The sequence below is a fragment of the Pongo abelii genome, chromosome 4, assembly GCF_028885655.2.
Source record: "Pongo abelii isolate AG06213 chromosome 4, NHGRI_mPonAbe1-v2.0_pri, whole genome shotgun sequence".
In the NCBI taxonomy this organism is placed as follows: domain Eukaryota; kingdom Metazoa; phylum Chordata; class Mammalia; order Primates; family Hominidae; genus Pongo; species Pongo abelii.
In genome coordinates, this window is record NC_071989.2 from 166390967 (window position 1) to 166414935 (window position 23969).

General features: G+C 47.5%; 1 protein-coding gene and 1 pseudogene across 7 annotated transcripts in view; one reads left to right on the forward strand and one right to left on the reverse strand.

Moving 5' to 3' along the window:
* Positions 1-10270, forward strand: part of C4H5orf52 (chromosome 4 C5orf52 homolog) — a 54242-nt gene extending 43972 nt beyond the window's left edge. For 4 of the 7 annotated variants that reach the window (XM_054556145.1, XM_054556144.1, XM_063724359.1 and 1 more), the window contains 3 exons: positions 76-228; positions 3155-3263; positions 9953-10270. In XM_054556145.1, coding sequence (XP_054412120.1) covers positions 76-228; positions 3155-3263; positions 9953-10111 — 421 coding nt within the window. In that variant the 3' untranslated portion in view covers positions 10112-10270. The remainder of the gene's footprint in view (positions 1-75; positions 229-3154; positions 3264-9952) is intronic. The other 3 variants (XM_054556151.1, XM_054556149.1, XM_063724360.1) reach the window with 1 other exon arrangement.
* A 9555-nt stretch (positions 10271-19825) lies between these two features.
* On the reverse strand, positions 19826-21431 carry LOC100432869 (transcription factor SOX-30-like; annotated as a pseudogene).
* Positions 21432-23969: the final 2538 nt, after the last annotated feature.

Consider the following 23969-nt stretch of genomic DNA (forward strand, 5'->3'; position numbering starts at 1 on the left):
GGACCCCGGCCCTTTTTCACACCCCAGGATAGTCGATTTCTCGTAGACCCGGGCCCCAAGCTCCTTTCTTTCCAGTCTAGCTCTTCGGATTCCCTGGAGCCCGAACTCCCTCGCCCCGGAATCCCAGGAGAACCTGGAATCCCCATCTCCAGTCGACATTTTCTCAGAATCGGTCCCGGCCCGTCAGTCCCACAGGCATGACATCGTGTGGCCGCAGCGCCCTAGGGGGTGAGCCCTGACTCTTAGAGCCTGGCGAGACCCAGGTCCTCCCAAGTTCGAATCCGTCTCATACGCCCCTTCTCAGCCTCTCTGTTTCCCAGTGGTCCTGGAAAAAACCCCAGTTCCCTCTGCCTGGCCCGGATCCTCACAAACCCCAATTACCCGCGCTCCTTTCCATTCCACAAACCTCCCTCACTGCATCCTTCAGGCTCCTGTCCATGGGGAACTTGAGGTGGAAAGCAGTTTGCTTCAAAATGACCTTTATTACTTGAAAAGGAATATTTCCAGTCGTTGCCACCCTCTTCCCCTTCTAGTATTGGTAAATTTGGTGCACCCACTGAGTGGGTGAAGATTTTATGTGTCCTTAAATGTTTTAGGGATTTTTTTTTTAAACAGCAACAACAAAAAACCAGGATTTGGGGGACTTTTGTGTTTGAGCATCTTGATCTCTAAACCAGCCTTTTCCATCACCTCATACCTAGGCTGTGCATAGAGGTCAGAAAAATGTAAATGGGAGACTGGGAAATTGGATGGTTCATATTAGTTTATAAATCTAAAAACATACACGACACTCCAGTTCCAAATTGGCTGAAAATTAATTGCGATTCTCCTGCCTCAGCCTCCTGAGTAGCTGGGATTACAGGCGTGCACCACCATGCTCGGCTAATTTTTGCATTAGTAGAGACGGGGTTTCACCATGTTGGCCAGCCTGGTCTGGAACTCCTGACCTCAGGTGATCTGCCTGCCTCTGCCTCCCAAAGTGCTGGGATTACAGGTGTGAGCCACTGCACCCGGCATCAGTTAGAAAAAAATTCTAGTCCTTCAAAATGTTTTACCCTTCCACAGTTGTCTTTTTTGTCCTAATTATAAAAGTAGCATACACTTATGGATAAATAAGGCCAGGTGCAGTGGCTTATGCCTGTTATCCCACCACTTTGGGAGGCTGAGGAGGGTGGATCGCCTGAGCTCAGGAGTTTGAGACCAGCCAGGTCAACATGACGAAACCCTGTCTCTACCAAAAATGCAAAAAATTAGCCGGGCATGGTGGCTGGCCTGTGGTCCCAGTTACTCGGGAGCCTGAGGTGGGAGGATTGCTTGAGCCTGGGAGGCAGAGGTTGCAGTGAGCGGAGATTGCACCACTGCACTCCAACCTGGGCGACAGAGTGAGATCCCATCTCAAAGAAATAAAAATAAAATAAAATAAGAAAAATAAGACAGACTAGCAGCATGATTGGCTAGGGACAATCACTGTTAACATTTTGGTGCATTTTGTTCAGGCTTCATTCATATAATATATATATATGTATATGACAACATACTTAAAAAACAATACATCACAAAAAGTTCAGTTTCTAGTAACCTGCTTTCTTCTCCCATCTAATACACCACCCGTGTCTATGTTTCATATACAATTACATGTATTTTATTTTATGACATACCAAAATTTATTCAATATTGTACATTTTGTTTCCACATTTTAGAAAGAAAATATGAACAACTTTTTTTTTTGAGACGGAGTCTCACGCTGTCGCCCAGGCTGGAGTACAATGGTACGGTAGTTCACTGCAACCTCCGCCTCCTGGGTTCATGTGATTCTCCTGCCCCAGCCTCCCAAGTAGCTGGGATTACAGGCGCTCACCACCATGCCCAGCTAATTTTTGTATTTTTAGCAGAGACGGGGTTTCACTAGGTTTGCCAGGCTGTTCTGGAGCTCCTGACTTCCAAGTGATTCGCCTGCTTCAGCCTCCCAAAGTGCCGGGACTACAGGCGTGAGCCAACATGCCCGGTCCTGAACAATTATTTTTAAATGGACAAAACCATTTAAAGGTATGTGTTCATAAGACTACCTCGTGGTGTAACCAAATTATCAAAAAGTGAAAACTCAGTGCCTGGAAGTGTATCCACCTTTCACCATTTTCTCATTTTGACCAAATTGTTGTATTTTCACCTGGAGTACTTGGCTCCATTCTACCCCACCCCACCCCATCTTTTACCTCTCACCTTTCAGAGTCTCCTAAAACCCCTAGCCACCCCATACCTCCCTCACTTTTCTAAACTCCCCAAACTTTCTTCCAGAATTTCCCTGTTAACCAGCCTAACACCTGTCCAAGCTTTTCATTTTCATTTCTCCCTGCTCTGATTTATACTCCCCCAACCCCCCACCTCCCAGATCCCCTTGAGGCATGTGCTCTAGAGCAAGTGCCCCCCAAGCTAAACACCTCTCAGATTCATCCTTCTGAATCCTACCCTACAACTTTACTCCTCTGCTCTAAGACTCCTCTCACCATTTCATCCTTAAGAAGGATCATCAAGATGACTGCTTTTGGCTGGGTGGGCGTGGTGGCACTTGCCTGTAATCCCAGCACTTTGGGAGGCTGAGGTGGGTGTATCTCTTGAGGTCAGGAGTTCGAACCCAGCCTGTCCAACATGGTGAAACCCCATCTCTACTAAAAATGCAAAAATTAGCCAGGCATGGTGGCGAGTGCCTGTAGTCCCAGCTACTCAGGAGGCCGAGACAGGAGAATTGCTTGAACTGGAAGTGGAGTTTGCAGTAAGCCAAGATTGCACCACCACACTCCAGCCTGGGAGACAGAGTGAAACTCCATCTCAAAAAAACAAAAAACACAAAAAGGATGACTGCTTCTGAGGATGGTTCTGAGTTCCTGATAACCCTTCTCTTGTGGACTGCACTGGGCCATTTTACATCCTCAGAATGGCTTTTCTTCTGGGTATCCATGAAATACCCCTTTAGCATACCTTTTCCACAACAAGAAACTGTGGTTACTCCCCTGTTCTTCTGAGAATTATGGCAGAGCTGCACTTATCCTAAGAAACCTGGGGAAGCCTCAGCCTCTCCCTCAGGACCCCATCAAATGTGCTCTGGCCCAGGCCCCAGCCGTCTGTAACCTGTCTCACCATTTCCTCCCTGCTCCAGCTTAATGAATTCCAGTGAAGCAGCGATGAAAAAATCTTTACCCAAGAGTCATTTATCTCGGGTGATTATTCATGATAACCGCATCGCACAACGAATCTATGAGATGGAGGTAAAGTAGCCACAAGCTTTTGCATTAGAGGATGTTAGTGGCTTGACCCATATTCATTTCATTCTCTCCATATGCTGGGGGATCATAGAGGTGATAGGGAGTCATCCAGGTGCTCTAAGGCAGGCCCCATTTTACAGAGGAGGCAATTGATACTCGGGGTTACTGACCTGCGCAAGGTGTCACACCTGTTCCTGGGCTAAGGGAGCCAGAGAGAAAGACTCCATGTCTCTTGGGTCTTTTTTTCTGAAAGCATATTTTTTGTCTATTTAGGGAACCCATGAATGGATTCTTATTTTCTCCCATACAAAGTCTTGGGTCCTAGGCCACATGCAATGGCTCATACCTCTAATCCCAGAACTTTGGGAGGCTGAGGCAGGAGGATCACTTGAGGTCAGGAGTTCGAGACCAGCCTGGCCAACATGGTGAAATCCTGTCTCTACTAAAAATACAAAAATTAGCCAGGTGTGGTGGCAGCCAGGTGTGTGGCAACAGAGCAAGACTCCATCTCAAAAAACAAACAAACAAACAAACAGAAAACCAAAGTCTTGGGTCCTAGAGTTTGAATGGGCCTCAACACCATCTTGTCAATTTTTTCCTTTGGGGATTATCCCCATTTTCCAGATGAGAACTGAGGCTCTTCTCCCACTTTTTGCTATGGACAGGTAGAGTTTGACCTGCTTACTCGAAATCCTGAGTGCTGTCACCCCACTGTTCCCATAGACCCTGATTGATGACTTCATTAAGCCTGTCCTTAGGGCCTGCTTGGGACAGGTACTGTGTTGGGTGCTAGGAAGAGACAAGTGAACAAGATGGACTCCAGGAATACACTCATTCTTTCAAGCAGAGCAGGGTGCCCAGGGTTGAGATGCTGCCACCTTCTTTTCTTTTTTGAGACAGAGTTTCACTCCTGTTGTCCAGGCTGGAGTGCAGTGGCGCTATCTCAACGCACTGCAACCTCTACCTCCCGGGTTAAGCAATCCTTCTGCCTCACCCTCCCAAGTAGCTGGAATTACAGGCATGCACCACTACGCCCGTCTAATTTTTGTGTTATTAGTAGAGACGGGGTTTCACCATGTTGGCCAGGCTGGTCTCGAGCTCCTGACCTCAGGTGATCCACCCACCTCAGACTCCCAAAGTGCTGGGATTACAGGAGTGAGCCACCACACCCAGCCACTGCCCACTTCTTGACTCTTTTGAGCTTCCCTCCATGTTCCAGGGTCAAGTCTGGATGGGCCCACAGGATTCTAACTTTAAAAACAATTGGAGATCCTTAAGAGATGGTGCCAGATCCTCTTGAAGGTCACAAACACCAAAAGAAGAGTAGGGATCTGGGCATTTCTCTTTCTGCTACACTTCCATGGGTGTGGTGTAGTGGACATAGATGGGCAAGCCAGCTTTGTGTGACCCTGGGTGAATCACACTTCCTCCAGACTCTGCTTTCTCATTTGTAAAATAGGATCTATTAAGATCCTCTCAGTTGCAGGTAATATAAACTGAACTTGAACTAGTTCAAGCAAAATAGAGAAGTTGGGTTTACATAATCAAGGATGGACAGGGCAGAGTCACCAGTGTTTTTGGGGAAAGTAGCCAGGGGCTGTACTACCACCAGATATGTCTTCCGTTCTCTCTCATCATTTTTGTATCCTCTTTTTTTTCTTTTTTTTTTTTTTGAGACAGGGTCTCACTCTTTTGCTCAGGCCAGAGGGCAGAGGCATGATCACAGCTCACTGTAGCCTCAACCTCCTGAGTTCAAGCAATCCTCCCACCTCAGCCTCCCAGGTTGCTAGGATTACAGGCATGTGCCATCATGCCCAGCTAATGTTTTGCACTTTTAATAGAAACAGGGTTTCACCGTATTGCCCAGGCTGGCCTCAAACTCCTGGGCTCAAGTGATCTGCCCGTCTCTGCTTCCCAAAGTGCTGGCATTATAGGCATGCTCCACTGTGCCCAACCCTTTGCAGCTCTCTGAGCAGTGGTATCATTATCATTATCAGACTGGTTGAACCTGGGGAGCAAAGCCACAGGAAACCCTGGCCTGTAGACCACAAGGAGTGCTTCCACTGCTGCTCCAGTTAGACAAATCCTGGAGCAGGAATCCAGTTGGCCCCACTTGGTTCATGGGCCCATCCCTGTTGCAATCATTGTGGTCAGGTGGTGTGGAGTATTTTGAGAGGCCTATGATAAGTTGGGGGCCAACTCAGTGAGTGGGGAATGTTGTACACCTTAGGTGAGGCGAGGAACTCTGAAATTCTCTTAACTGGAAGCTCCTGAGTTGGCTTTATGTATACTTGAGGGCTGTGCCAACTTTCAGCTGCCCAGAAGCTTCCTTTTTTTTTTTTCATTTTTATTTATTTATGTTTTTGAGACAGAGTTTCATTCTTGTTGCTCAGGCTGGAGTGCGGTGGCTCCATCTCAGCCTACTGCAACCTCCACCTTCCAGTTTCAAGCGATTCTCCTGCATCAGCCTCCCAAGTAGTCGAGATTGCAGCCGCCACACCTAGCTAATTTTTGTATTTTTAGTAGAGATAGGGTTTCACCATGTTGGCCAGGCTGATCTAGAACTCCTGACCTCATGATCCACCCACCTCGGCCTCCCCAAAGTGCTGAGATTACAGGCATGAGCCACCGCACCCGGCCCTTTTTTTTTTTTTTTCTTGAGATGGAGTCTCCCTCTGTCACCAGGCTGGAGCTTGGTGGCACCATCTCAGCTCACTGCAACCTCCACCTCCCGGGCTCAAGCGATTGTTCCACCTAAGCCTCCCAAGTAGCTGGGACTACAGGCATGTGCCAGCACACCTGGCTAATTTTTGTATTTTTAGTAGAGACAGGATTTCACCATGTTAGCCAGGCTGGTCTCGAACTCCTGACCTTAGGTCATCTGCCCGCCTCAGCCTCCCAGAGTTCTCGGATTACAGGCATGAGCCACTGCACCTGGTCTCAGAAGCTTCCTTTTAAAAGCTATTATGGAGCACTTATAGGTTTTAGGTAACCTGACATCTATTATATATTATTACCCCCATTTAATAGTTCAAAAACTGAGGCTCAAAAGAGATGGAGGAACTTCACTAAGATCACACAGTGAGTCACTGCAGAGTTGCAAACCCCAGTCTGACTAACCATCATGCAGGATATTCTCCCTAAGGACAGACATTGGCTTCTCCAGTTTATAGACCTAGTAACTAGCAGAGAGGCCAGCTTGTAGGAACTCAGAGGCTTTGAAGGCCTCTGTGACAATGTGGTAGTGTTTCTGTCTCTCTAAAAGTGTGATCACATTAGGGGAAGAGGTGTCTTTGGCTAACCATGGATTTCAAGGAGGACAGCTAGGTTCTAGCATCCTAGGCATCCCCTGAGTATGCTCTGAGAACAGTGAATGGTGGCTGCTATTCCTTCATCTATGGCTGCAGTCCTCAAGAGGTTTTGCCCCTCAGGGGATATTGGCAATGTCTGGAGACATTTTGATTATTACATTTTTTATATTAACGATGATAGTGGTGCTACTATCATTTAGTAGATAGAGGCCAGGGATGCTGCTGAATATCCCGCAATGTATGGGACAGCCCTCCACCACACACTGCCTAGCTCAAAATGTCAGTAGTGTCAAGGTTGAGAAACCCTGATTGGTAAGAGTCATGCTCAAGGTAAAATCACTAGTTGAGAGAGGCCAAAAAGCCTACTGTCATGGGGTGGACTAGAAAATGGTGGTAAGCCAGGGCGGTGGCTCATGCACTTTGGAAGGCCGAGGCAGGTGGATCACCTGAGGTCGGGAGTTCGAGACCAGCCTGACCAACATGGAGAAACCCCTCTCTACTAAAAATAGAAAACTGGCCGGGTGTGGTGGCACATGCCTGTAATCCCAGCTACTTTGGAGGCTGAGGCAGGAGAATTGCTTGACCCCAGGAGGCTGAGGTTGTGATGAGCCAAGATCGCATAATTGCACTCCAGCCTGGGCAACAAGAGTGAAACTCCCTCTCAAAAAAAAAAAAAAGAAAGAAAAAGAAAAGAAAATGGTGGTAATAAGGTTGGGCGCAGTGGCTCACACCTGTAAGCCCAGCACTTCGGGAGGCTGAGGCAGGTGCCTCACTTGAGGTCAGGAGTTCGAGACCAGCCTGGCCAACATGGTGAAACTGTCTCTACTAAAAATACAAAAATTAACCTGGTGTGGTGGCTTGAGCCTGTAATCTCAGACACTTGGAAGGCTGAGGCACAAGAATCACTTGAACCCAAGATGTGGAGGTTGCAGTTAACCAAGATTGTGCCACTGCACTCTCTCTAGCCTGGGCAATAGAGTGAGACCCTGTCTCAAGAAAAAGAAAATGGTGGTAATAGCAGCCACTTGGTAATGGCTGGATCAGAATAATCTCAGGTGCATGACAAAAGTGGAGATTGCTGGCCCCTATCCAAACCCTATTAAGCAAGAATCCTTGGGGCCTACGTTTGTATCAAGCAACTGAAACGCTTCTGATGTTCAGCCAGGTTTGGAGAACACGGACTTGAACTATGTCATTTAGTACCCACCCTCCCTCTTTATTTCCTCAGGTCAAGTAATCATGTCAATATTGGCTGGCCTTTATGAAGAAGTCCTTTGCTTAACCTTGTGCTAGGTCTTCAGATAATGTTAGTGCTTATCAGAATCCCCTGGAGGGCTTGTTAAAAACGTACATTCCCAGGATCACCACCCACCACATTGTTTCTACATGCCCCAAACCTCCCCATCCTTCAAAACCTAGCCTCAGTTTATATGCTAACTTCTCTGGGTAGCTTTTCTTTTCTTTTCCCAGACAGAGTCTCACTCTGTCACCCAGGCTGGAGTGCAGTGGCACAATCTCAGCTCAATGCAACCTCTGCCTCCTGGGTTCAAGCGATTCTTGTGCCTTAGCCTCCTGAGTAGCTGGGATTACAGGCGTATGCCACCACACCCAGCTAGGTTTTTTTTTGTATTTTGAGTAGAGATGGGGTTTCCCCATGTTGGCCAGGCTGATCTCAAACTCCTGGCCTCAGGTGAGCCACCTGCCTCGGCCCCCCAAAGTGCTGGGATTACAGACGTGAGCCACAGCACCCAGCCAAGTGAAACTTGTCGTGGTATCTCCCTTCCTTGAACTCTGTGCTTCTTTTGGAAGTGGATCACTTTCTCTCCTAGAAATATTTGGGCATGTGGGCTGGGCACAGTGGCTCACGCCTGTAATCTCAGCACTTTGCTGAGATTTCCTGTAATCCGCCGTGAAGCTGGCGGATAGTCAGGAGATCGAGATTATCCTGGCTAACACTGTGAAACCCCGTCTCTACTAAAAATGCAAAAAATTAGCCGGGTTGGTGGCGGGCGCATGTAGTCCCAGCTACTCAGGAGGCTGAGGCAGGAGAATGGCATGAACCCAGGAGGTGGAGCTTGCAGTGAGCCGAGATTGCACCACTGCACTCCAGCCTGGGTGACAGTGCGCAACTCCATCTCAAAAAAAAAAAAAAAAAAAAAGAAATATTTGGGCATGTGTCTTACCTCCTGACTACATTGTAGTTACTATGAAGACCTGTGGCAGTTTTTCTTAGTATCCTCTCCTGTAGCTAGCTCATTGGAGTAAATGAATAAGACATAGGATGTTGGCTTCCCACACCTTACCGTCTTTTGGGGGACAGGACAGAAGTTATACAATAGAAGAAATAAGTAGAATTTAGTGTGATATAGGAGATGTCACAGACAATATGTGGGAAGCACCAAATGATTAATAGGGACAGGGCAATAGGAGTTATGGAGAGACAAGATGTACCCCTCCTAACCGCGCCCCCCACCCCCCACCCCCGGCCCACCATCTTTTTTCTGACCAGTCTTCAGATAGGGATTTTTTTTTTTTTCTTGAGACAGAGTCTTCCGCTGTCACCAGGCTAGAATGCAGTGGCACAACCTCGGCTCACTGCAACCTCTGCCTCCCGGGTTCAAGCAATTCTGCCTCAGCCTCCGGGAGTACCTGGGACTATAGGCACCCACCACCACGCCCAGCTAATTTTTGTGTTTTTAGTAGAGAGTGGGTTTAACCATGTTGGTTGGGATGGTCTTGATCTTTTGACCTCTGCCTGCCATTGCCTCCCAAAGTGCTGGGATTACAGGTGTGAGCCACCGCGCCTGGCCAGATAGAGATGTTTTTAAGGTCAAAGTCAGGCTCCCAGGCTGCAAACTGTCAGAAGGTATCATAGGAGTTATCTAGCCTTTTTTTTTTTTTTTTTTTTTTGAGACAGAGTCTCACTCTGTTGTCCAGGCTATAGTGCTGTGGTGCGGTCTCACACCTCCTGGGTTCAAGCAACTCTCCTGCCTCAGCCTCCCAAGTAGCTGGGATTACAGGTGCCTACCACCATGCTTGGCTAATCTTTGTATTTTCAGTGGAGACAGGGTTTCACCATGTTGGCCAGGCTGCTCTCAAACTCCTGACTTCAAGTGATCCACCCTCCTTGGCCTCCCAGAGTGTTGGGATTACAGGCGTGAGCCACTGCGCCAGGCCTTGGAGTTATCTAGCTTAATGCACGCTTTTTACAAATAGAGAAATAGGCTCCCTGTGAGTCAAAGCATATGGAATGTACATAGGGTCCAGCTGACACTTTTCCCACTCCCACGTCAGTAGCACAGATGCCTGCCCTGCTGTGAAGTAATCCTAGTCTCACCTCTTGAGGATCTTGATCCTAACCTCACCTCTGTTTTTTGTAAGGTGAGCGCTTTAGAGAAGACCAAGAAAAAGATCAGCCACTACTATGAACACCTGAAAAAAAAGTTCATGACAGAGCAGCTCAGAAAGCTGGGGCGATGGAGAGAGGAATCCGTGAACATCGACCGGTACTTAACCTTCGGTATACCACGACCAGTTTAAACTCCAATCTCCCAAGAAAGGCCAACCACCCTAGTTCTGGCAAAGGGATCTGCCCCAGGGTCACGATGACACCAGTGTGACCCGAGGAGAACCAGTAACTACAACCTACACAACTGTAGAACAATAAACAGAGACCAGCAGACAGCGGAGCACAACAAATCCTCAGCAATCCTCATATTCCTTGCCCATGCATCCCCTCTATTCTGGTGAAGGAGGTCTGATAGTCTCGTAGACGCTCAACTCAAAAAGGTAGGATCAAGCTAGCTTCCATGCTTAAGGCGAAGATTGACCTCTCGGTGCCCACATGTCTGAGGTGACATGCCAGACCAAGTGTGCTGGGACAGTGGTACCTTAGATGGAAGGCCTCAGTAATGCCACTGCCTGGCATTCCAGTGGTAAGGAGGTCAGGGGGAGGCATCAGAAGGACCTGGCTTAAGTGCTATTTCTACCACCAGTCAGCCTTGTGACCTTGTCACCTCCTTGGACCTCCATTTCCTTATTTGAAAGAATGTGGTAATAGTAAGGGAACCTACCTCCAAGGTCTAGCATGAGGATGTAAAGTGCTGAGCCCAGGGCTGATCATTTCCAGTGGTTCTCGCCATGATGGCTCCAGTAGCCTTCCAGTAGTCCCCACTCTGTACTCTCCACACCACACCCGGATAGTCCCCACACTGTAGCTTTATTTGCGAAGATCCTTCATCTGGAACGCCCCTTTAGCTCTCTCTTCATCCTTCAAGGCTTATCTGTATGTCACTTCCTACATGGCATTTTTTTCTTTTCTTTCTTTTTTTTTTTTGAGATGGAGTCTCACTCTGTCGCCTAGGCTGGAGTGCAGTGGCGCAATCTCGGCTCACTGCAACCTCCGCCTTCCAGGTTCGAGTGATTTTTGTGCCTCAGCTTCCTGAGTAGCTAGGATTAAAGGCATGCACCTCCACACCTGGCTAACTTATGTATTTTTAGTAGAGAAGGGTTTTCGCCATGTTGGCCAGGCTGGTCTCGAACTCCTGACCTCAGGTGATCCTCCCTTCTTGACCTTCCAAAGTGCTGGTATTACAGGCATGAGCCACCATGCATGGCCACCAAAGTCATTTAATTCCTGGAGACCCCTAGCAGGAACACTTTCCAGCCCAGCCCTTTGTTAAGTCAGAAGTGTTACTCTGCCTATTAGAATTCTGGGCCTGGTCCAGCTGCTGACTTTGAAAGTCTGCAGCTGCTGACTTTGAAAGTCTGCAGACCTATAAGGGCCAAGGGGACAGAGCCAGGGGCAGGCCTTGGACTTGGACCTCCTGCCTCCCTCAGTAATCTCTCTCTGGGTTTCAGCTCTCCCACTTGCTCTTCAGGAATGGTGGGGCTGGTGGGTGGTTTCTGCACTTCCTTCCATTTCTCAGATCCTGAGATGTGGCACAGAGCTTTGCACACATAATGCTTCATGAATGTCTGCTGAGTGGAAGGAAACAAATCCTGCTCTAAGCAAAGCAAGAAAGTCCAGGCTTATCCAAAATGATCACTCAGGGAGAGTTTAACTTGACTAATCACTTTACAAAGTGATTCCCAGTGGTATTCCTTACCCAGTCTGCTCATCCAGGAGCATTTTCAAAGCTTCTGTCACCAAGCCACTGTCATTCAAGTTGGGTCTCCCAGCTAATGGAAGTACCCCTCCCTATACAGGAGCTTTGTGTGATCGTCTAAGTTTGGCCAGGCGCAGTGGTTCATGCCTGTAATCCAAGCACTTTGGGAGGTCTAGGTGGGAGGATTACTTGAGGCCAGGAGTTTGGGACCAACCTGGGCAACATAGTGAGACCCTGTCTCTACAAAAAATAAAAAATAAAATGAAAAATCAGCCTGATGTGGTGGCATGTGCCTGTACTCCCAGCTACTTGGGGACCTGAAGTGGGAGGATTACTTGAGTCCAGGAGGTCAAAGCTGCAGTGAGCCAAGATTGCACCACTGCACTTCAACCTGGGTGAGAGAGCGGAAACCCTATCTCAAAAAACAAAAAAAACTCCCTATAGTTAAAAAGCATTCACCTTCCACATCATCCAACACATGTTTATTTATTAATAGCTGCATATATGTACCAGGCACTCTTGTAGGTGCTGGAAATCATTAGTGAACAAAACGGACTCAAATCCTCTGCTTTCATGAAGGCACGATCCTTAGCTCACTGCAACCTCTGCCTCCTGGGTTCAAGCGATTCTCCTGCCTCAGCCCCCCAATAGCTGGGATTACAGGTACTCACCATCATGCCCAGCTTTTTTTTTTTTGTATTTGTGTAGAGACAGGGTTTCACCATGTTGGCCAGGCCGGTCTTGAACTCCTGACCTCAGGTGACCTGCCCGCCTCAGCCTCGCAAAGTACTGGGATTACAGGTGTGAACAACTGCACCCAGCCAAAGCTTATATTTGAATAGTCTCGGGGTGGTGGAGAGGGGAGTAGGAAGAACAGAAATCAGATGAAACAGGAATCAGCTGCTGGACTCTGGTGCCTCTGGCTGAAGGCAGGATGCCTCCTTTGGGCTTTACGGGGAGAATCTGGTTTGCACAGTATTTTCTCTGTGCAATCCTTTGGTGTCTGGAAATGCTGTTCACAAGCCTGGAAGGCTGTGTGTGTCCCTCCCTGCTTCAGTGAGATTTCCTTTATCTGATGTGCATGATCTTTGCAGTCAAATGGCTCTGATTTGGAATCTCGGCTCTGCCTTGCAGAAGAATGTCATTTTGCCCCTTGGAGCTTCACCTTCCTCATCTGGAAACTGGGAATAATTGTAGTACCTATCTTATAGGCTTGTTCTGAGAACCCAGTTAGCTTGACAAGAACCTAGCCCAAGGCCTAGCATCTTGTAGGTGAATGGGAAGGGGGTTTTGTTGGGAATTGTAATTGTTGCGTTGTACCTGGAGTTGACACATACACTTCAAGAGGCAGCCTGGTGCTGGGGAGTGAGCCTTGGAATAAGAATCTAGAGGTGGGAGTTCAGCTTCTATGACTCCTCAATTTCCTCTGAGACCCTGAGCAACATACATTCCCTTTCCGAGCACTGACCTACTCTCTTCCCTCATATTCAGTTAATCCCCTAGGAGGAGGAGATTGGGTTGAGATACATCCATATCCTCCAGGGGGCCTTGGAGCATCCCAAGCCAGCATGTGCCTGTTGGGAACCTGGTCAGGAGCAATGGTTGGTCACTGGGGTTCCAACCAAGCCCTCCACAGTTACTTCTTGAGGGCTGAGTGCACTCGTTCCACAAGAATGAAATGGTCACCAGGAAGAATTCTTCCTTAGCTTTGTCATATTAGAGGGCTGGGAGGGCCTGATTCCCTGGAACCTGCCTTTTCAACCTGACTTCCCATACTTCTTCCCATGAGCCAAATCCCATGAATTCTCTCACTTCTCCAAACAGGCCCCTTGATTTTCCACCTTGGAACTCACTTTCTTCCTCCCTTCCTCCCTCCCTCCCTTCCTTGCTTTCTTCCTTTTGTTCTTCCTTTCTTCCATTTTTTCTTCCCTCCTTTCTTTCCCACCACCCCTCCCTCCTCCTCTCCCCTCCTCACTTCCCCCCACCCTTCCCTCCCCTCCTCTTCCTCTCATTGCCTAGGCTGGAGTACAGTGGCATGATCATAGCTCATCACAGTCTTGAAGTCTTGGCCTCAAGTGATCCTCCCACCTCAGCCTCTTGAGTAACTAGGACTATAGGCATGTGCCACCATGCCCCACTAATTTTTTTTACTTCTTGTAGAGACAGGGGTCTCACTGCGTTGCCCAGGCTGGTCTTGAACTCCTGGCCTCAAGTGATCCTCCTGCCTGGGCCTCCCAAAGTGTTGGGAATACAGGTGTGAGCCACTATGCCTGGCCCACCTCAGAACTTTTCATTCTACTGTTCACCCTGAAAGGAATATAGATTTCCCCTCATTTCTACCTGAGGAAATTCAGCTCAGACCTTTCAGGGCCTGCCCTGACATGAGCTCTGCCTTCCAAGACTAGACTCTGTCCATCTCCCATCAGACTAGGAGTTTCCACCAGGCAGGGGCTGGACACGTCAGGAAAACAGAGGCTTGGATGGATAACCCTTTCTTTGTAAAAATTGCATATGCAGAAGCAGCCATATTCTCCGGAGCTCTCAGGTAATTTCCATGGTGGTCCCCCCAACCCCTCATTGCTTTAGAGATTCTGCATACTTCACTAAGGAATCATTGACTCCTCTGAAAGGTTTTCAGATAAAATCTGTCACTATCACTCTAAGCAGAAGTCGCTAATTAATAGTCCTCCTGGGACCAATAGCGGGGCATTGATTTGATCAAACACTATGCTTCTCATGGTATTGAATTTAAGTACTTTGGGTGTGGTATGGAAGCTGCAGTTAGCTGCAGCTCCCACCACTGCCATCTCCCTAAACCCAAGTGCACTTAATCTCCCTGGCTCCTGAAGGTATGTGAGTTTGTGATCACTCCAAAGTGTTAGAACAGCAGTTCCTTTAAAATAACTAACAAGTTTTAAAAACTTTAAAATCGTAATACAAGCACTATATATAAAATTCCATTTAAAGGGTATTCAATAAAGGAAAATTCCCCTCCTCCTCTCCAGGGCCACAGCAATAACCATTTCTGTGTATCCTTCCAGAAATGTTCTAAGAGCGTAGGCCCTTAAGATGCCCTTTATGGGCTTCATAAATTATGTGCAAAACTTTATTTTTATGTATTTATTTATTTGAGATAGAGTTTCGCTCTTGTCACTCAAAAAAAAAAAAAAAAATTTAGCCAAGTGTGGTGGCACATGCTTGTAGTCCCAGCTACTTGGGAGGCTGAGGTGGCAGCTGTGACTGCACCACTGCACTCCAGTCTAGGTAACAGAGTGAGGTCCTATCTAAAAAAAAAAAAAAAACAGAAACAGAAAAAAAGAAGCAACCAGCCTGGCATTGCCCAGCTCAGTCAACAAAACACCCTTTTTTTTTTTTTTTTTTTTTCGGGAAAAGTCATTACAAATGTTTGGCCAAGGGCAGGTCTAGCATGTCTCCCAGAAATGGGCCTGCCTTAGTATCCCTTCTATACCCAGGAACTAGCTAGAAAAAGCTTGAAGGAAATCTGGTCTCAGTATAAACATGATGATGGATTTCACAGTGCAACAGTTGGGAGCCCGTAGTCAATTTGCTTTCTGTAATTAGAGGTCTGTGGGGTGCATTCCTGTGCACAGACAGCATTGTGATTCCCATTTTACAGAGTAGGCAGAATTTCAGAAAAATTCCAGGGTCTGCCTAAAGTCAAAGCCAAGTGGTGGAGCCGGGCGCGGGGCTCATGCCTGTAATCCCAGCACTTTGGGAGGCCGAGGCGAGTGGATCACTTGAGGTCAGGAGTTCGAGACCAGCCTGACCAACATGGAGAAACCCCGTCTTTAGTAAAAAATATAAAATTAGCCAGGAATGGTGGCGCATGCCTCTAATCCCAGCTACTCGGGAGGCTGAGGCAGGAGAATCACTTGAACCTGGGAGGCGGAGGTCGCAGTGAGCTGAGATCGCGACATTGCACTCCAGCCTGGGCAACAAGAGTGAAACTCTGTCTAAAAAAAAAAAAAAAAAAAGGCCAATTGGTGGATGAGTCAGGATGAGAATCCACAGCTCTCAGTATTCATCCCAAGCTCCTTCCTAGGTGATCCTGGGCCACAATTCAGAGGTGGAGGGCAATGGATTCCTAGGACTTTTTTTTTTTTCCTATTTTTATTTATTCGTTGAGGCACCACTGCACTGTGTCCTTGGCAACAGAGTGAGACCCTGTTGCCCAGGATGCAGTGCAGTGGTGCCATCATAGCTTACTGCAGCTTCAACCTCCTTGGGCTCAAGTGATCTTCCCACCTCAGTCTCCCAAGTAGCTGGGACTACAGGTGTGCACCACCACTCTGGGCTTTTTTTTTTTTTAACTTTTTGTAGAGAAGGAGTCTCCCTGTGTTGCCCAGGTGAAGGGGGCCAGCCCCTCCACACCTGTAGGTATTTCTCATCAGGTGTGGAACGAGAGACTGAGAAAAGAAATAAGACACAGAGACAAAGTATAGAGAAAGAACAGTGGCCTAGGGGACCGGCGCTCAGCATACGGAGGACCCACACCAGCACTGGTCTCTGAGTTCCCTCAGTATTTATTGATTACTATTTTCACTATCTTGGCAAGGGGAATGCGGCAGGAGAACAGGGTGATAGTGGGGAGAAGGTCAGCAGGAAAACATATGAGCAAAGGAATCTGTGTCACAAATAAGTTCAAGGGAAGGTACTATGCCTGGATGTGCACCTAGGCCAGATTTATAGTTCTCTCCACCCAAACATCTCAGTGTAGCAAAGAGTAACAGAGCAGCATTGCTGCCAGCATATCTCGCCTCCAGCCACAGGGCGGTTTTCTCCCATCTCAGAATAGAACGAATGTACGATCAAGTTTTACACCGAGACATTCCGTTCCCAGGGACGTGCAGGAGACAGAGGCCTTCCTCTTATACTAATCCTCCTCAGCACAGACTCTTTACGGGTGTCGGGCTGGGGGACGGTCAGGTCTTTCCCTTCTCATGAGGCCATATCTCAGGCTGTCTCAGCGGGGGAAAATCTTGGACAAAACCCAGGCTTTCTCAGGCAGAGGTCCCTGCAGCTTTCCGCAGTGCATTGTGCCTCTGGTTAATCGAGACTGGAGAATGGTGATGACTTTTAACAAGCAAACTGCCTGTAAACATATTGTTAACAAGGCACATCCTGCACAGCCCTAGATCCCTTAAACTTTGATCCCATACAGCATATGTTTCTATGAGCACAGGGTTGGGGCTAAAGTTACAGATTAACAGCATCTCAAGGCAAAACAATATTCTTAGTACAGATCAAAATGGAGTTTCTTACGTCTTCCTTTTCTACATAGACACAGTAACAGTCTGATCTCTCTTTCTTTTCCCTACACCTAGGCTGGTCTCAAATTCCTAGGCTCAAGTGATTCTCCCACCTCAGCCACACAAAGTGCTGAGATTACAGAAATGAGCCACTGCGCTTGGCCTCTAAGGGCATTTGGATTTAACATTCCAGGATAGGAAAGCAGGGCTGTGTGCTTCAAGGTCAAGAGTTACCTGCCCCTGGGATTTGTAACGAGATCACCATTTCAATAGAGGTCATTCTGAGAAATCCTCAGGGCCAACAGCATGTCCCAGTTTATCTGACAGGGTATTATAAACTTCACAGAAACTTCTCAAACCAAATTTAATTGACTTTGGAAAGAAAGTGATTCCTCACTTTTGGAGTTGAAAAGTTAAAGGTTCATGAAATCAGAGGCCTAGAATCCCTGTTCCAAGCCAGGCTATTAGGCGATGGGGCCATTTCATTCTCCCTTACTATAGGACTGCATTCAAACCTCAACATGACCTTCTTCCTGGGTTGTCTGAGTAAAAGGCTGCTCTACTCTGAGTCCAAAAGAACAGAGTGAACTGTTTAGGAAAAGGATGTGGACACTCTCAAAAGCCCTCAACCTTAACTTCTCCCACTTAGGATATGAAATCCTGGTCACACCATGTCCAATTCTGAATATTTAAAAAGAGATTTAGGACAGGCGCGGTGGCTCAAGCCTGTAGTCCCAGCCTTTGGGAGGCTGAGGCGGACGTATCATGAAGTCAGGAGATCGAGACCATCCTGGCTAACACGGTGAAACCCCGTCTCTACTAAAAATACAAAAAATTAGCTGGGCATGGTGGCGGGCGCCTGTAGTCCCAGCTACTCGGGAGGCTGAGGCAGGAGAATGGCATGAACCCAGGAGGCAGAGCTTGCAGTGAGCAGAAATTGCGCCACTGCACTCCAGCCTGAGGGACAGAGCCAGACTCCGTCTCAAAAAAAAAAAAAAAAAGATTTAAAAAGGAGCAAGGAGCAATGGCTGGGCCCAGTGGCTCAGGCCTGTAATCCCAGCACATTTGGAGGCCGAGGCAGAAGGATCACTTGAGCCCAGGAGTTCGAGACGAGTCTGGCCAACATAGCAAAACCTGATCTCTATTTTGTATAAAAATCTAAAAAAAAAAAAAAAAAGTAATTAAAACTTCGAAAAGAAGGAATGAAAATTATGTTTTCTCAACTATGAAAAAAATGCTCAGGAGGAAGGAAATATATCACAGTACTAAGATGTTGACTAGGTTAGGAGGATGGGGATATTGTGGTTGGACTATATTTGTTTTCCCTTTTCTACAAATCAGCATGTAAAATAAATTTCTGACCAGGTGTGGTAGGTCATGCCTATAATCCCAGCACTTTGGGAGGCCAAGGCAGGCAGAGCACTTGAGCCCACGAATTTGAGACCAGCCTGGGCAACATGGTGAGACCCTGTCTCTACAAAAAATGTAAAAAGATATAAAAAATAATAATTAGCTGAGCATGGTGGCCAGTGCCTTTAAGTTCCAGCTACTCAGGAGGCTGAGGTGGGAGGATCACTTGAGCCTGAGAGGTTGAGGCTGCAGTGGGCGGTGATCACACTACAGGATTCTAGCCAGGACAAGAGAGTGAGACCATCTCTAAATAAATAAATAACTTTCAGCTGGGCACGGTGACTCGTGCCTGTAATCCCAGCACTTTGGGAGGCAGAGGCAGGCGGATCACCTGATGTCAGGACTTCAAGACCAGCCTGGGTAACATGGTGAAACCCTGTCTCTACTAAAAACACAAAATTAGCCAGGTATGGTGGCATGTGCCTGTAATCCCAGCCACATGGGAGGCTAAGGCGGGAGAATCACTTGAACCCAGGAGGCAGAGGTTGAAGTAAGCCAAGATTGTGCCATTGCACTCCAGCCTGGGCAAAAAGAGAGAAACTCCGTCTCAAAAAATAAATGAATAAATAAATAAATAAATTTCTTGGGGTTCCAGTTCTAAGTAAGATAGAGTAAGCATAGTCTGTCTCTCCCACTGGCTGAAACTAAAAGGCCCTGGACAGGATGCATGAAGCAGCCATCTGAGGACTCTGAAATATTAACAAGGCTGGTGTGGTTGCTCATGCCTGTAATCCCAGCACTTCGGGAGGCTGAAGCAGGAGGATCACTTGAGGTCAGAGGTTTGAGACCAGCCTAGGGAACAAAGTGAGACTCTGTCTCTAGAAAAAAATAATGTTTTTTGGCCAGGCTCAGTGGCTCACACCTGAAATCCCAGCACTTTGGGAGGCCGAGGCAGGCAGATCAGGAGGTCAGGAGATTGAGACCATCCTGGCCAACACAGTGAAACTCTGTCTCTACTAAAAATACAAAAATTAGCTGGGGTTGGAGGCACGTTTCTGTAATCCCAGCTACTCGGGAGGCTGAAGCAGGAGAATCGCTTGAATCAGGGAGTTGGAGGTTGCAGTGAGCCGAGCGCCGCTCCAGCCTGGCGACGGAGTGAGACTCCGTTTCAAGAAAAAAAAAAAAGAAAAAATAATTTTTTTTTGGTAGCAGCAGTATCAATGGTGGCCAGAAAAGCACCTAAAACTCTGACAGAGCAGAATCCTTTTATCTGACCAAAGGATCTGCGTTCTGAAAAGTGGAAGAGGAAAATCTCCATTGCCTTTTTTCTCTCCTCATCCTGTCACTTGGCCCAAGAGTACACCTCGCCATGAAGCCACGTAACAGAGCAAGGAGACTAAAGACCCCAATTTCTAGCTAGAGGACCAGGAAAATGTCTATCAAGAATACTTCTATTTTTGTGCACAAAAATTAGTCCTATCTAAATAGTAGGCCTTAAAATCGATTTTTAAAAAAATACTTGAGAATTTTGAAGTCGTTCGTGTATTTTATTGCTATATGTACAAGTCGATCAGAAGTGATACCTGTGCAGACTCTGCCCTGAAAAGAATCAGTTCCATTACTTTACTTTTGTAGTTTAGACTTGGGAACTGCTGATATACCCTATGGGGCAACACAGGCGCAGTTTTGAAAACCAGACTCCCCTGCTGTCTAATACCTGCATCTGAGGGCAGCACAGTGAGGGGCCATCTTTGGTTTCAATTTTTACAGAAGTCTCCAGTAGGGACTGCATTTTAATAGGCACTGGTGTCAGGGGGACCTTGGTCAATCTTATCAACTCTGAAGGCGGAGCTCTCTGAAACTGGATCCGGGCCCCAGGGGAAACAGTGTGGAGAGTCCAAAGGAATCCTGAGGTCTTGCTGGTGCGGCCCAAAGGCACCCGACGTTGGAGCCAAGATGACCTCCGCGCTGCCATGAACCAGGTCATTGGATGCGGGCTCCGTGCCGAGCCTGCAGTCCTCGAGGAGTCTCTCGGGTTCCTCCATTTTGATCACACCTTCTCGGATGGCCGCCGAGCTTCTGCCTTCCCCGCCTTGCATCGCGTCTTTCATGATCTCCTCCGCCTCCAGCTTGCCCTTCTCGTTCCCTCGGAAGTAGTCAAGGGCCGGCCCGAGGCCTTCCAACTTGACCGCTCTGGAGGCTCTACGACCGGTCTCCACAGCCTCCCGAGGCCTCACCGACGCGTCCAGGCAAGGCCCTAGCTCCTGCTTCTTGGCCTTGACGTGCAGCGCCCGGGGCTGTACCGGGTGTAACTCGGGCCTACAGGGGGCGCCCTCGGAAGAGGCTGGCGGCGGCAGGAGCCGCAGGTCGGGCCTGAACTGCAGCTGGGAGAGGAAGCGGCGCCCTTGCCCGGAGCGTGGGGTTGTGGTAGCAGCAACACCTGCTCCGGCTTCACCTCCAGCAGCCGCTGCGCCGCACACGGCACCAAAGCCTCCCTACACCAGGAGGCCACGGTCGCCATGGCGGCCGCGCACAGCGTGGGCGGCGACGGAGGGGTCTCCACGGCTGCTGCCCAAAAGGAGGTGCCCTCCACCGGCAGCAGGGACGGAGCGGGACTCAAAGGGTGCGGCTGAGGCGGCGGCTCCCGCCTAGCTCTCTCCATGGCGGTTGGGGGACGCCCCGGCCCGGATTATGAGCTCAGCCGTTTGTTGGCGACCTTCCCCCTCCCCCTTTCGGTTAAGACACTTGCAAGGCCTTTGCTACCCAGAATCCTACGTGGTTCAAAACTCAGCTCTATGTCTCGGCCTCACCCAATCACAAGCGACCGATACCCCCGTCCGACCAATCACAGGCGGGTTTTGTGGCTCTTCCGGCCCATACTCTTCCGTCATGCTGAGTCCTCAAATCACCCGTGATGGCGGGAGCCTCAGGATGCGTTGCCAGTTTTCACTCTGACTCTCCCTCTCTTGTGGAGTTCTCTCCTGGCCGTTGTCTTTAGTCATCCTTTCCCCGCCCTGAGCTGCGACAATGGTGTTGCCCAAGAAACGCTGTGCTTCCAGGCCGCTGACCTCCAGGGAATAAAGTCTTGGGTCTCAAGATGCGCACGGCCTTGTGCGCGGGCTTTGTGCGGCCTCAGTAATCTGTGGGCCCTGAGTATCACCAGGACTTTTGAATCTTTGCCAAGGGAGAATGGGGGAGGTTTTGCAACTTATCAATAACCCATTAGCTGATCTTGCTGGGAAGAGTCTTCGACTTTGTGCGGTTCTTGTGCTAGTTAAGCTTTCGATTAATCGCCAGGCCCTGTGGCCCCACTTCCAAAATATTATACATCCAAAATTTATCCACTCTTTTGGGTCTCTACTGCCATTACCCTGTTCCAGGATCCCACCATCACTCACCTGGATACTGCCGAAGCCCTGTAAGTAATCTCCCTGTTTGTCAGCCTTGCCCCACTACACTACACAGCTGTCTCTTGCAAATACAAATCTAAGGTTGTCACACTTTTCCTAAAGCTTTCCATGGCTGCCCACTGATATGTGATAAAAGTCTAAAATCCTTGGCAAAGCCTTAAAATCCCCAAATGGCTTGGGATCTAACCTACTACTACTACTACTAGGTTGGTGCAAACATAATTGTGGTTTTTGCCATTAAACAGTTACCACTCTAGCCCTGAGTCTTTGGGTTTAAGCCACATTCGCCCCCTCATCATTCTCTTTCTACTGAAGGGTCTTTAAACATGCTCAGCGTGCTACTCTTTCTTTTGTGTCTCCTTAATTCCTCCTGCACATTTTTCAATGCAGCTCAACTGGGACTTCTTCAGAGAAGCTTTTACTGACTCTGAAAATCAGATCAAATCTTGGTCTACTTATGCTTCTGTCACTTCGTTTTCTTACCACAATTTGTAATTAGAATTTTTAATGTGATTATTCCACTGCCTCTCCCACTTGACTATAAAGTCCTTGAAGGCAGAACTGTTTGTGTTTTGTCCATCACTGAATCCGCAATGCAGACCATTGAGCCTGGCATGTAGTACTCAATAAATACTTGTTGAATAAATAAATGAATAGCGACTGTGATAGGGTAATAATAAAACAGTAATAATCACTACCTGTGTTAAGGGCTTACTCTTATGCTAGACACTCTTCCAAATCCTTTCCATGTTTATGCTTCTCCTTTTACTAGGATTGTGTTTGTTTCCATTAAACATCACCAAGAAGAACAAAAAGAAATCCTGTATTAACATTTGCTGCATTTCCAAATGACATTCTGGCCAAAAGCTATAGTTTATCTTGACATAGATGATTTTTGCAATCAAGGCAAGTTATCACTCAAAGAAGACCAACTCCAATTCATTGTCTAATCCTGTGGTATCAAATGTGGTCAACAGGAGTTCTTATACCTGGCAGATAGACAAGGGCAATGATTTTCAAACTTTTTTTAATCTCAAAAACTCTTTATACCCGTAAAAACTACTGAAGATCCCCAAAGAGCGTTTGTTCATTTGGATTTTATCTATCAATATTTACTATGTTATAAAAACTGAAATTTTAAAAATAGCTATCAACTCATTTAAAACAATAATAATGCTAACACATTTTCATGGGGAAAAAAATGATATTTTCCCCCACATTACACTCACAAGAGAATGAGGTGAAAAGAGCAAATATTGCATTAGGATTAATTATTATGAAAATAGTTTTAATCTAGCCGACTCTCTAAGAGTGTCCATCCCCATACCCCGCTTTGAGAACCACGGTACTAAGGTTTAAATGGGAGAGTCAACTGTGTGCATGAGAAAAAGCTAATAAAAGAGGCAGACAAATAAATCAAGTTGTCAGAGGTGTGTGAACCAGAGCAACGCCATCTTGAGTAGGTGCTGGGTAAAATGAGGCTGAAACCTACTGGGCTGCACTCTCAGATGGTTAAGGTATTCTAAGTCACAGGATGAGATAGGGGGCTGGCACAAAATACAGGTCATAAAGACCTTGCTGACAAAACAGATTGCAATAAAGAAGCCTGCTAAAACCCACCAAAACCAAGATGGCAACCAGAATGACCTATTGTCATCCTCACTGCTACACTCCCACCAGTGCCATGACAGTTTACAGATGCCATGGCAATGTCAGGAAGTTACCCTATATGGTCTAAAAAGGAAATAACCATAAAAATGGGCAACCAGCAGCCCTTGGGGCTGCTCTGTCTATGGAGTAGCCATTATTTTATTCCTTTACTTTCTTAATAAACTTGCTTTCACTTTATGGACTCGCCCTGAATTCTTTCTTGTGGGAGATCCAAGAACCCTCTTTTGGGGTCTGGATCTGGACCCCTTTCCTGTAACATCTTTCTGGTGACCCAGATGGGAATTTAGTGCGGAAACCCTGGGTAAGCGGTGGGGTCCTGTAACATCTTTTTCTTGACACAGAATGGACTATACTGTGGAAAACCCCAACCCAAAGGCTAACTTTGGGTATGTGGTAGGGTTTAGTAACATCTTTCTGGTGAACCCTGAAGGCATGATACTGAGGAGACTCCCATCCCAAAGGAAATAGACTGCAGCACTGATTGGACGATTTTGGGTAAGTGGTAGGGTACCCAGATAAAGAATGGAATTGGGTTAGAGGCCCAACTTGGAAGAATTAGAGCCTCTCCTAAGACAGAGTGGGTTAGAGG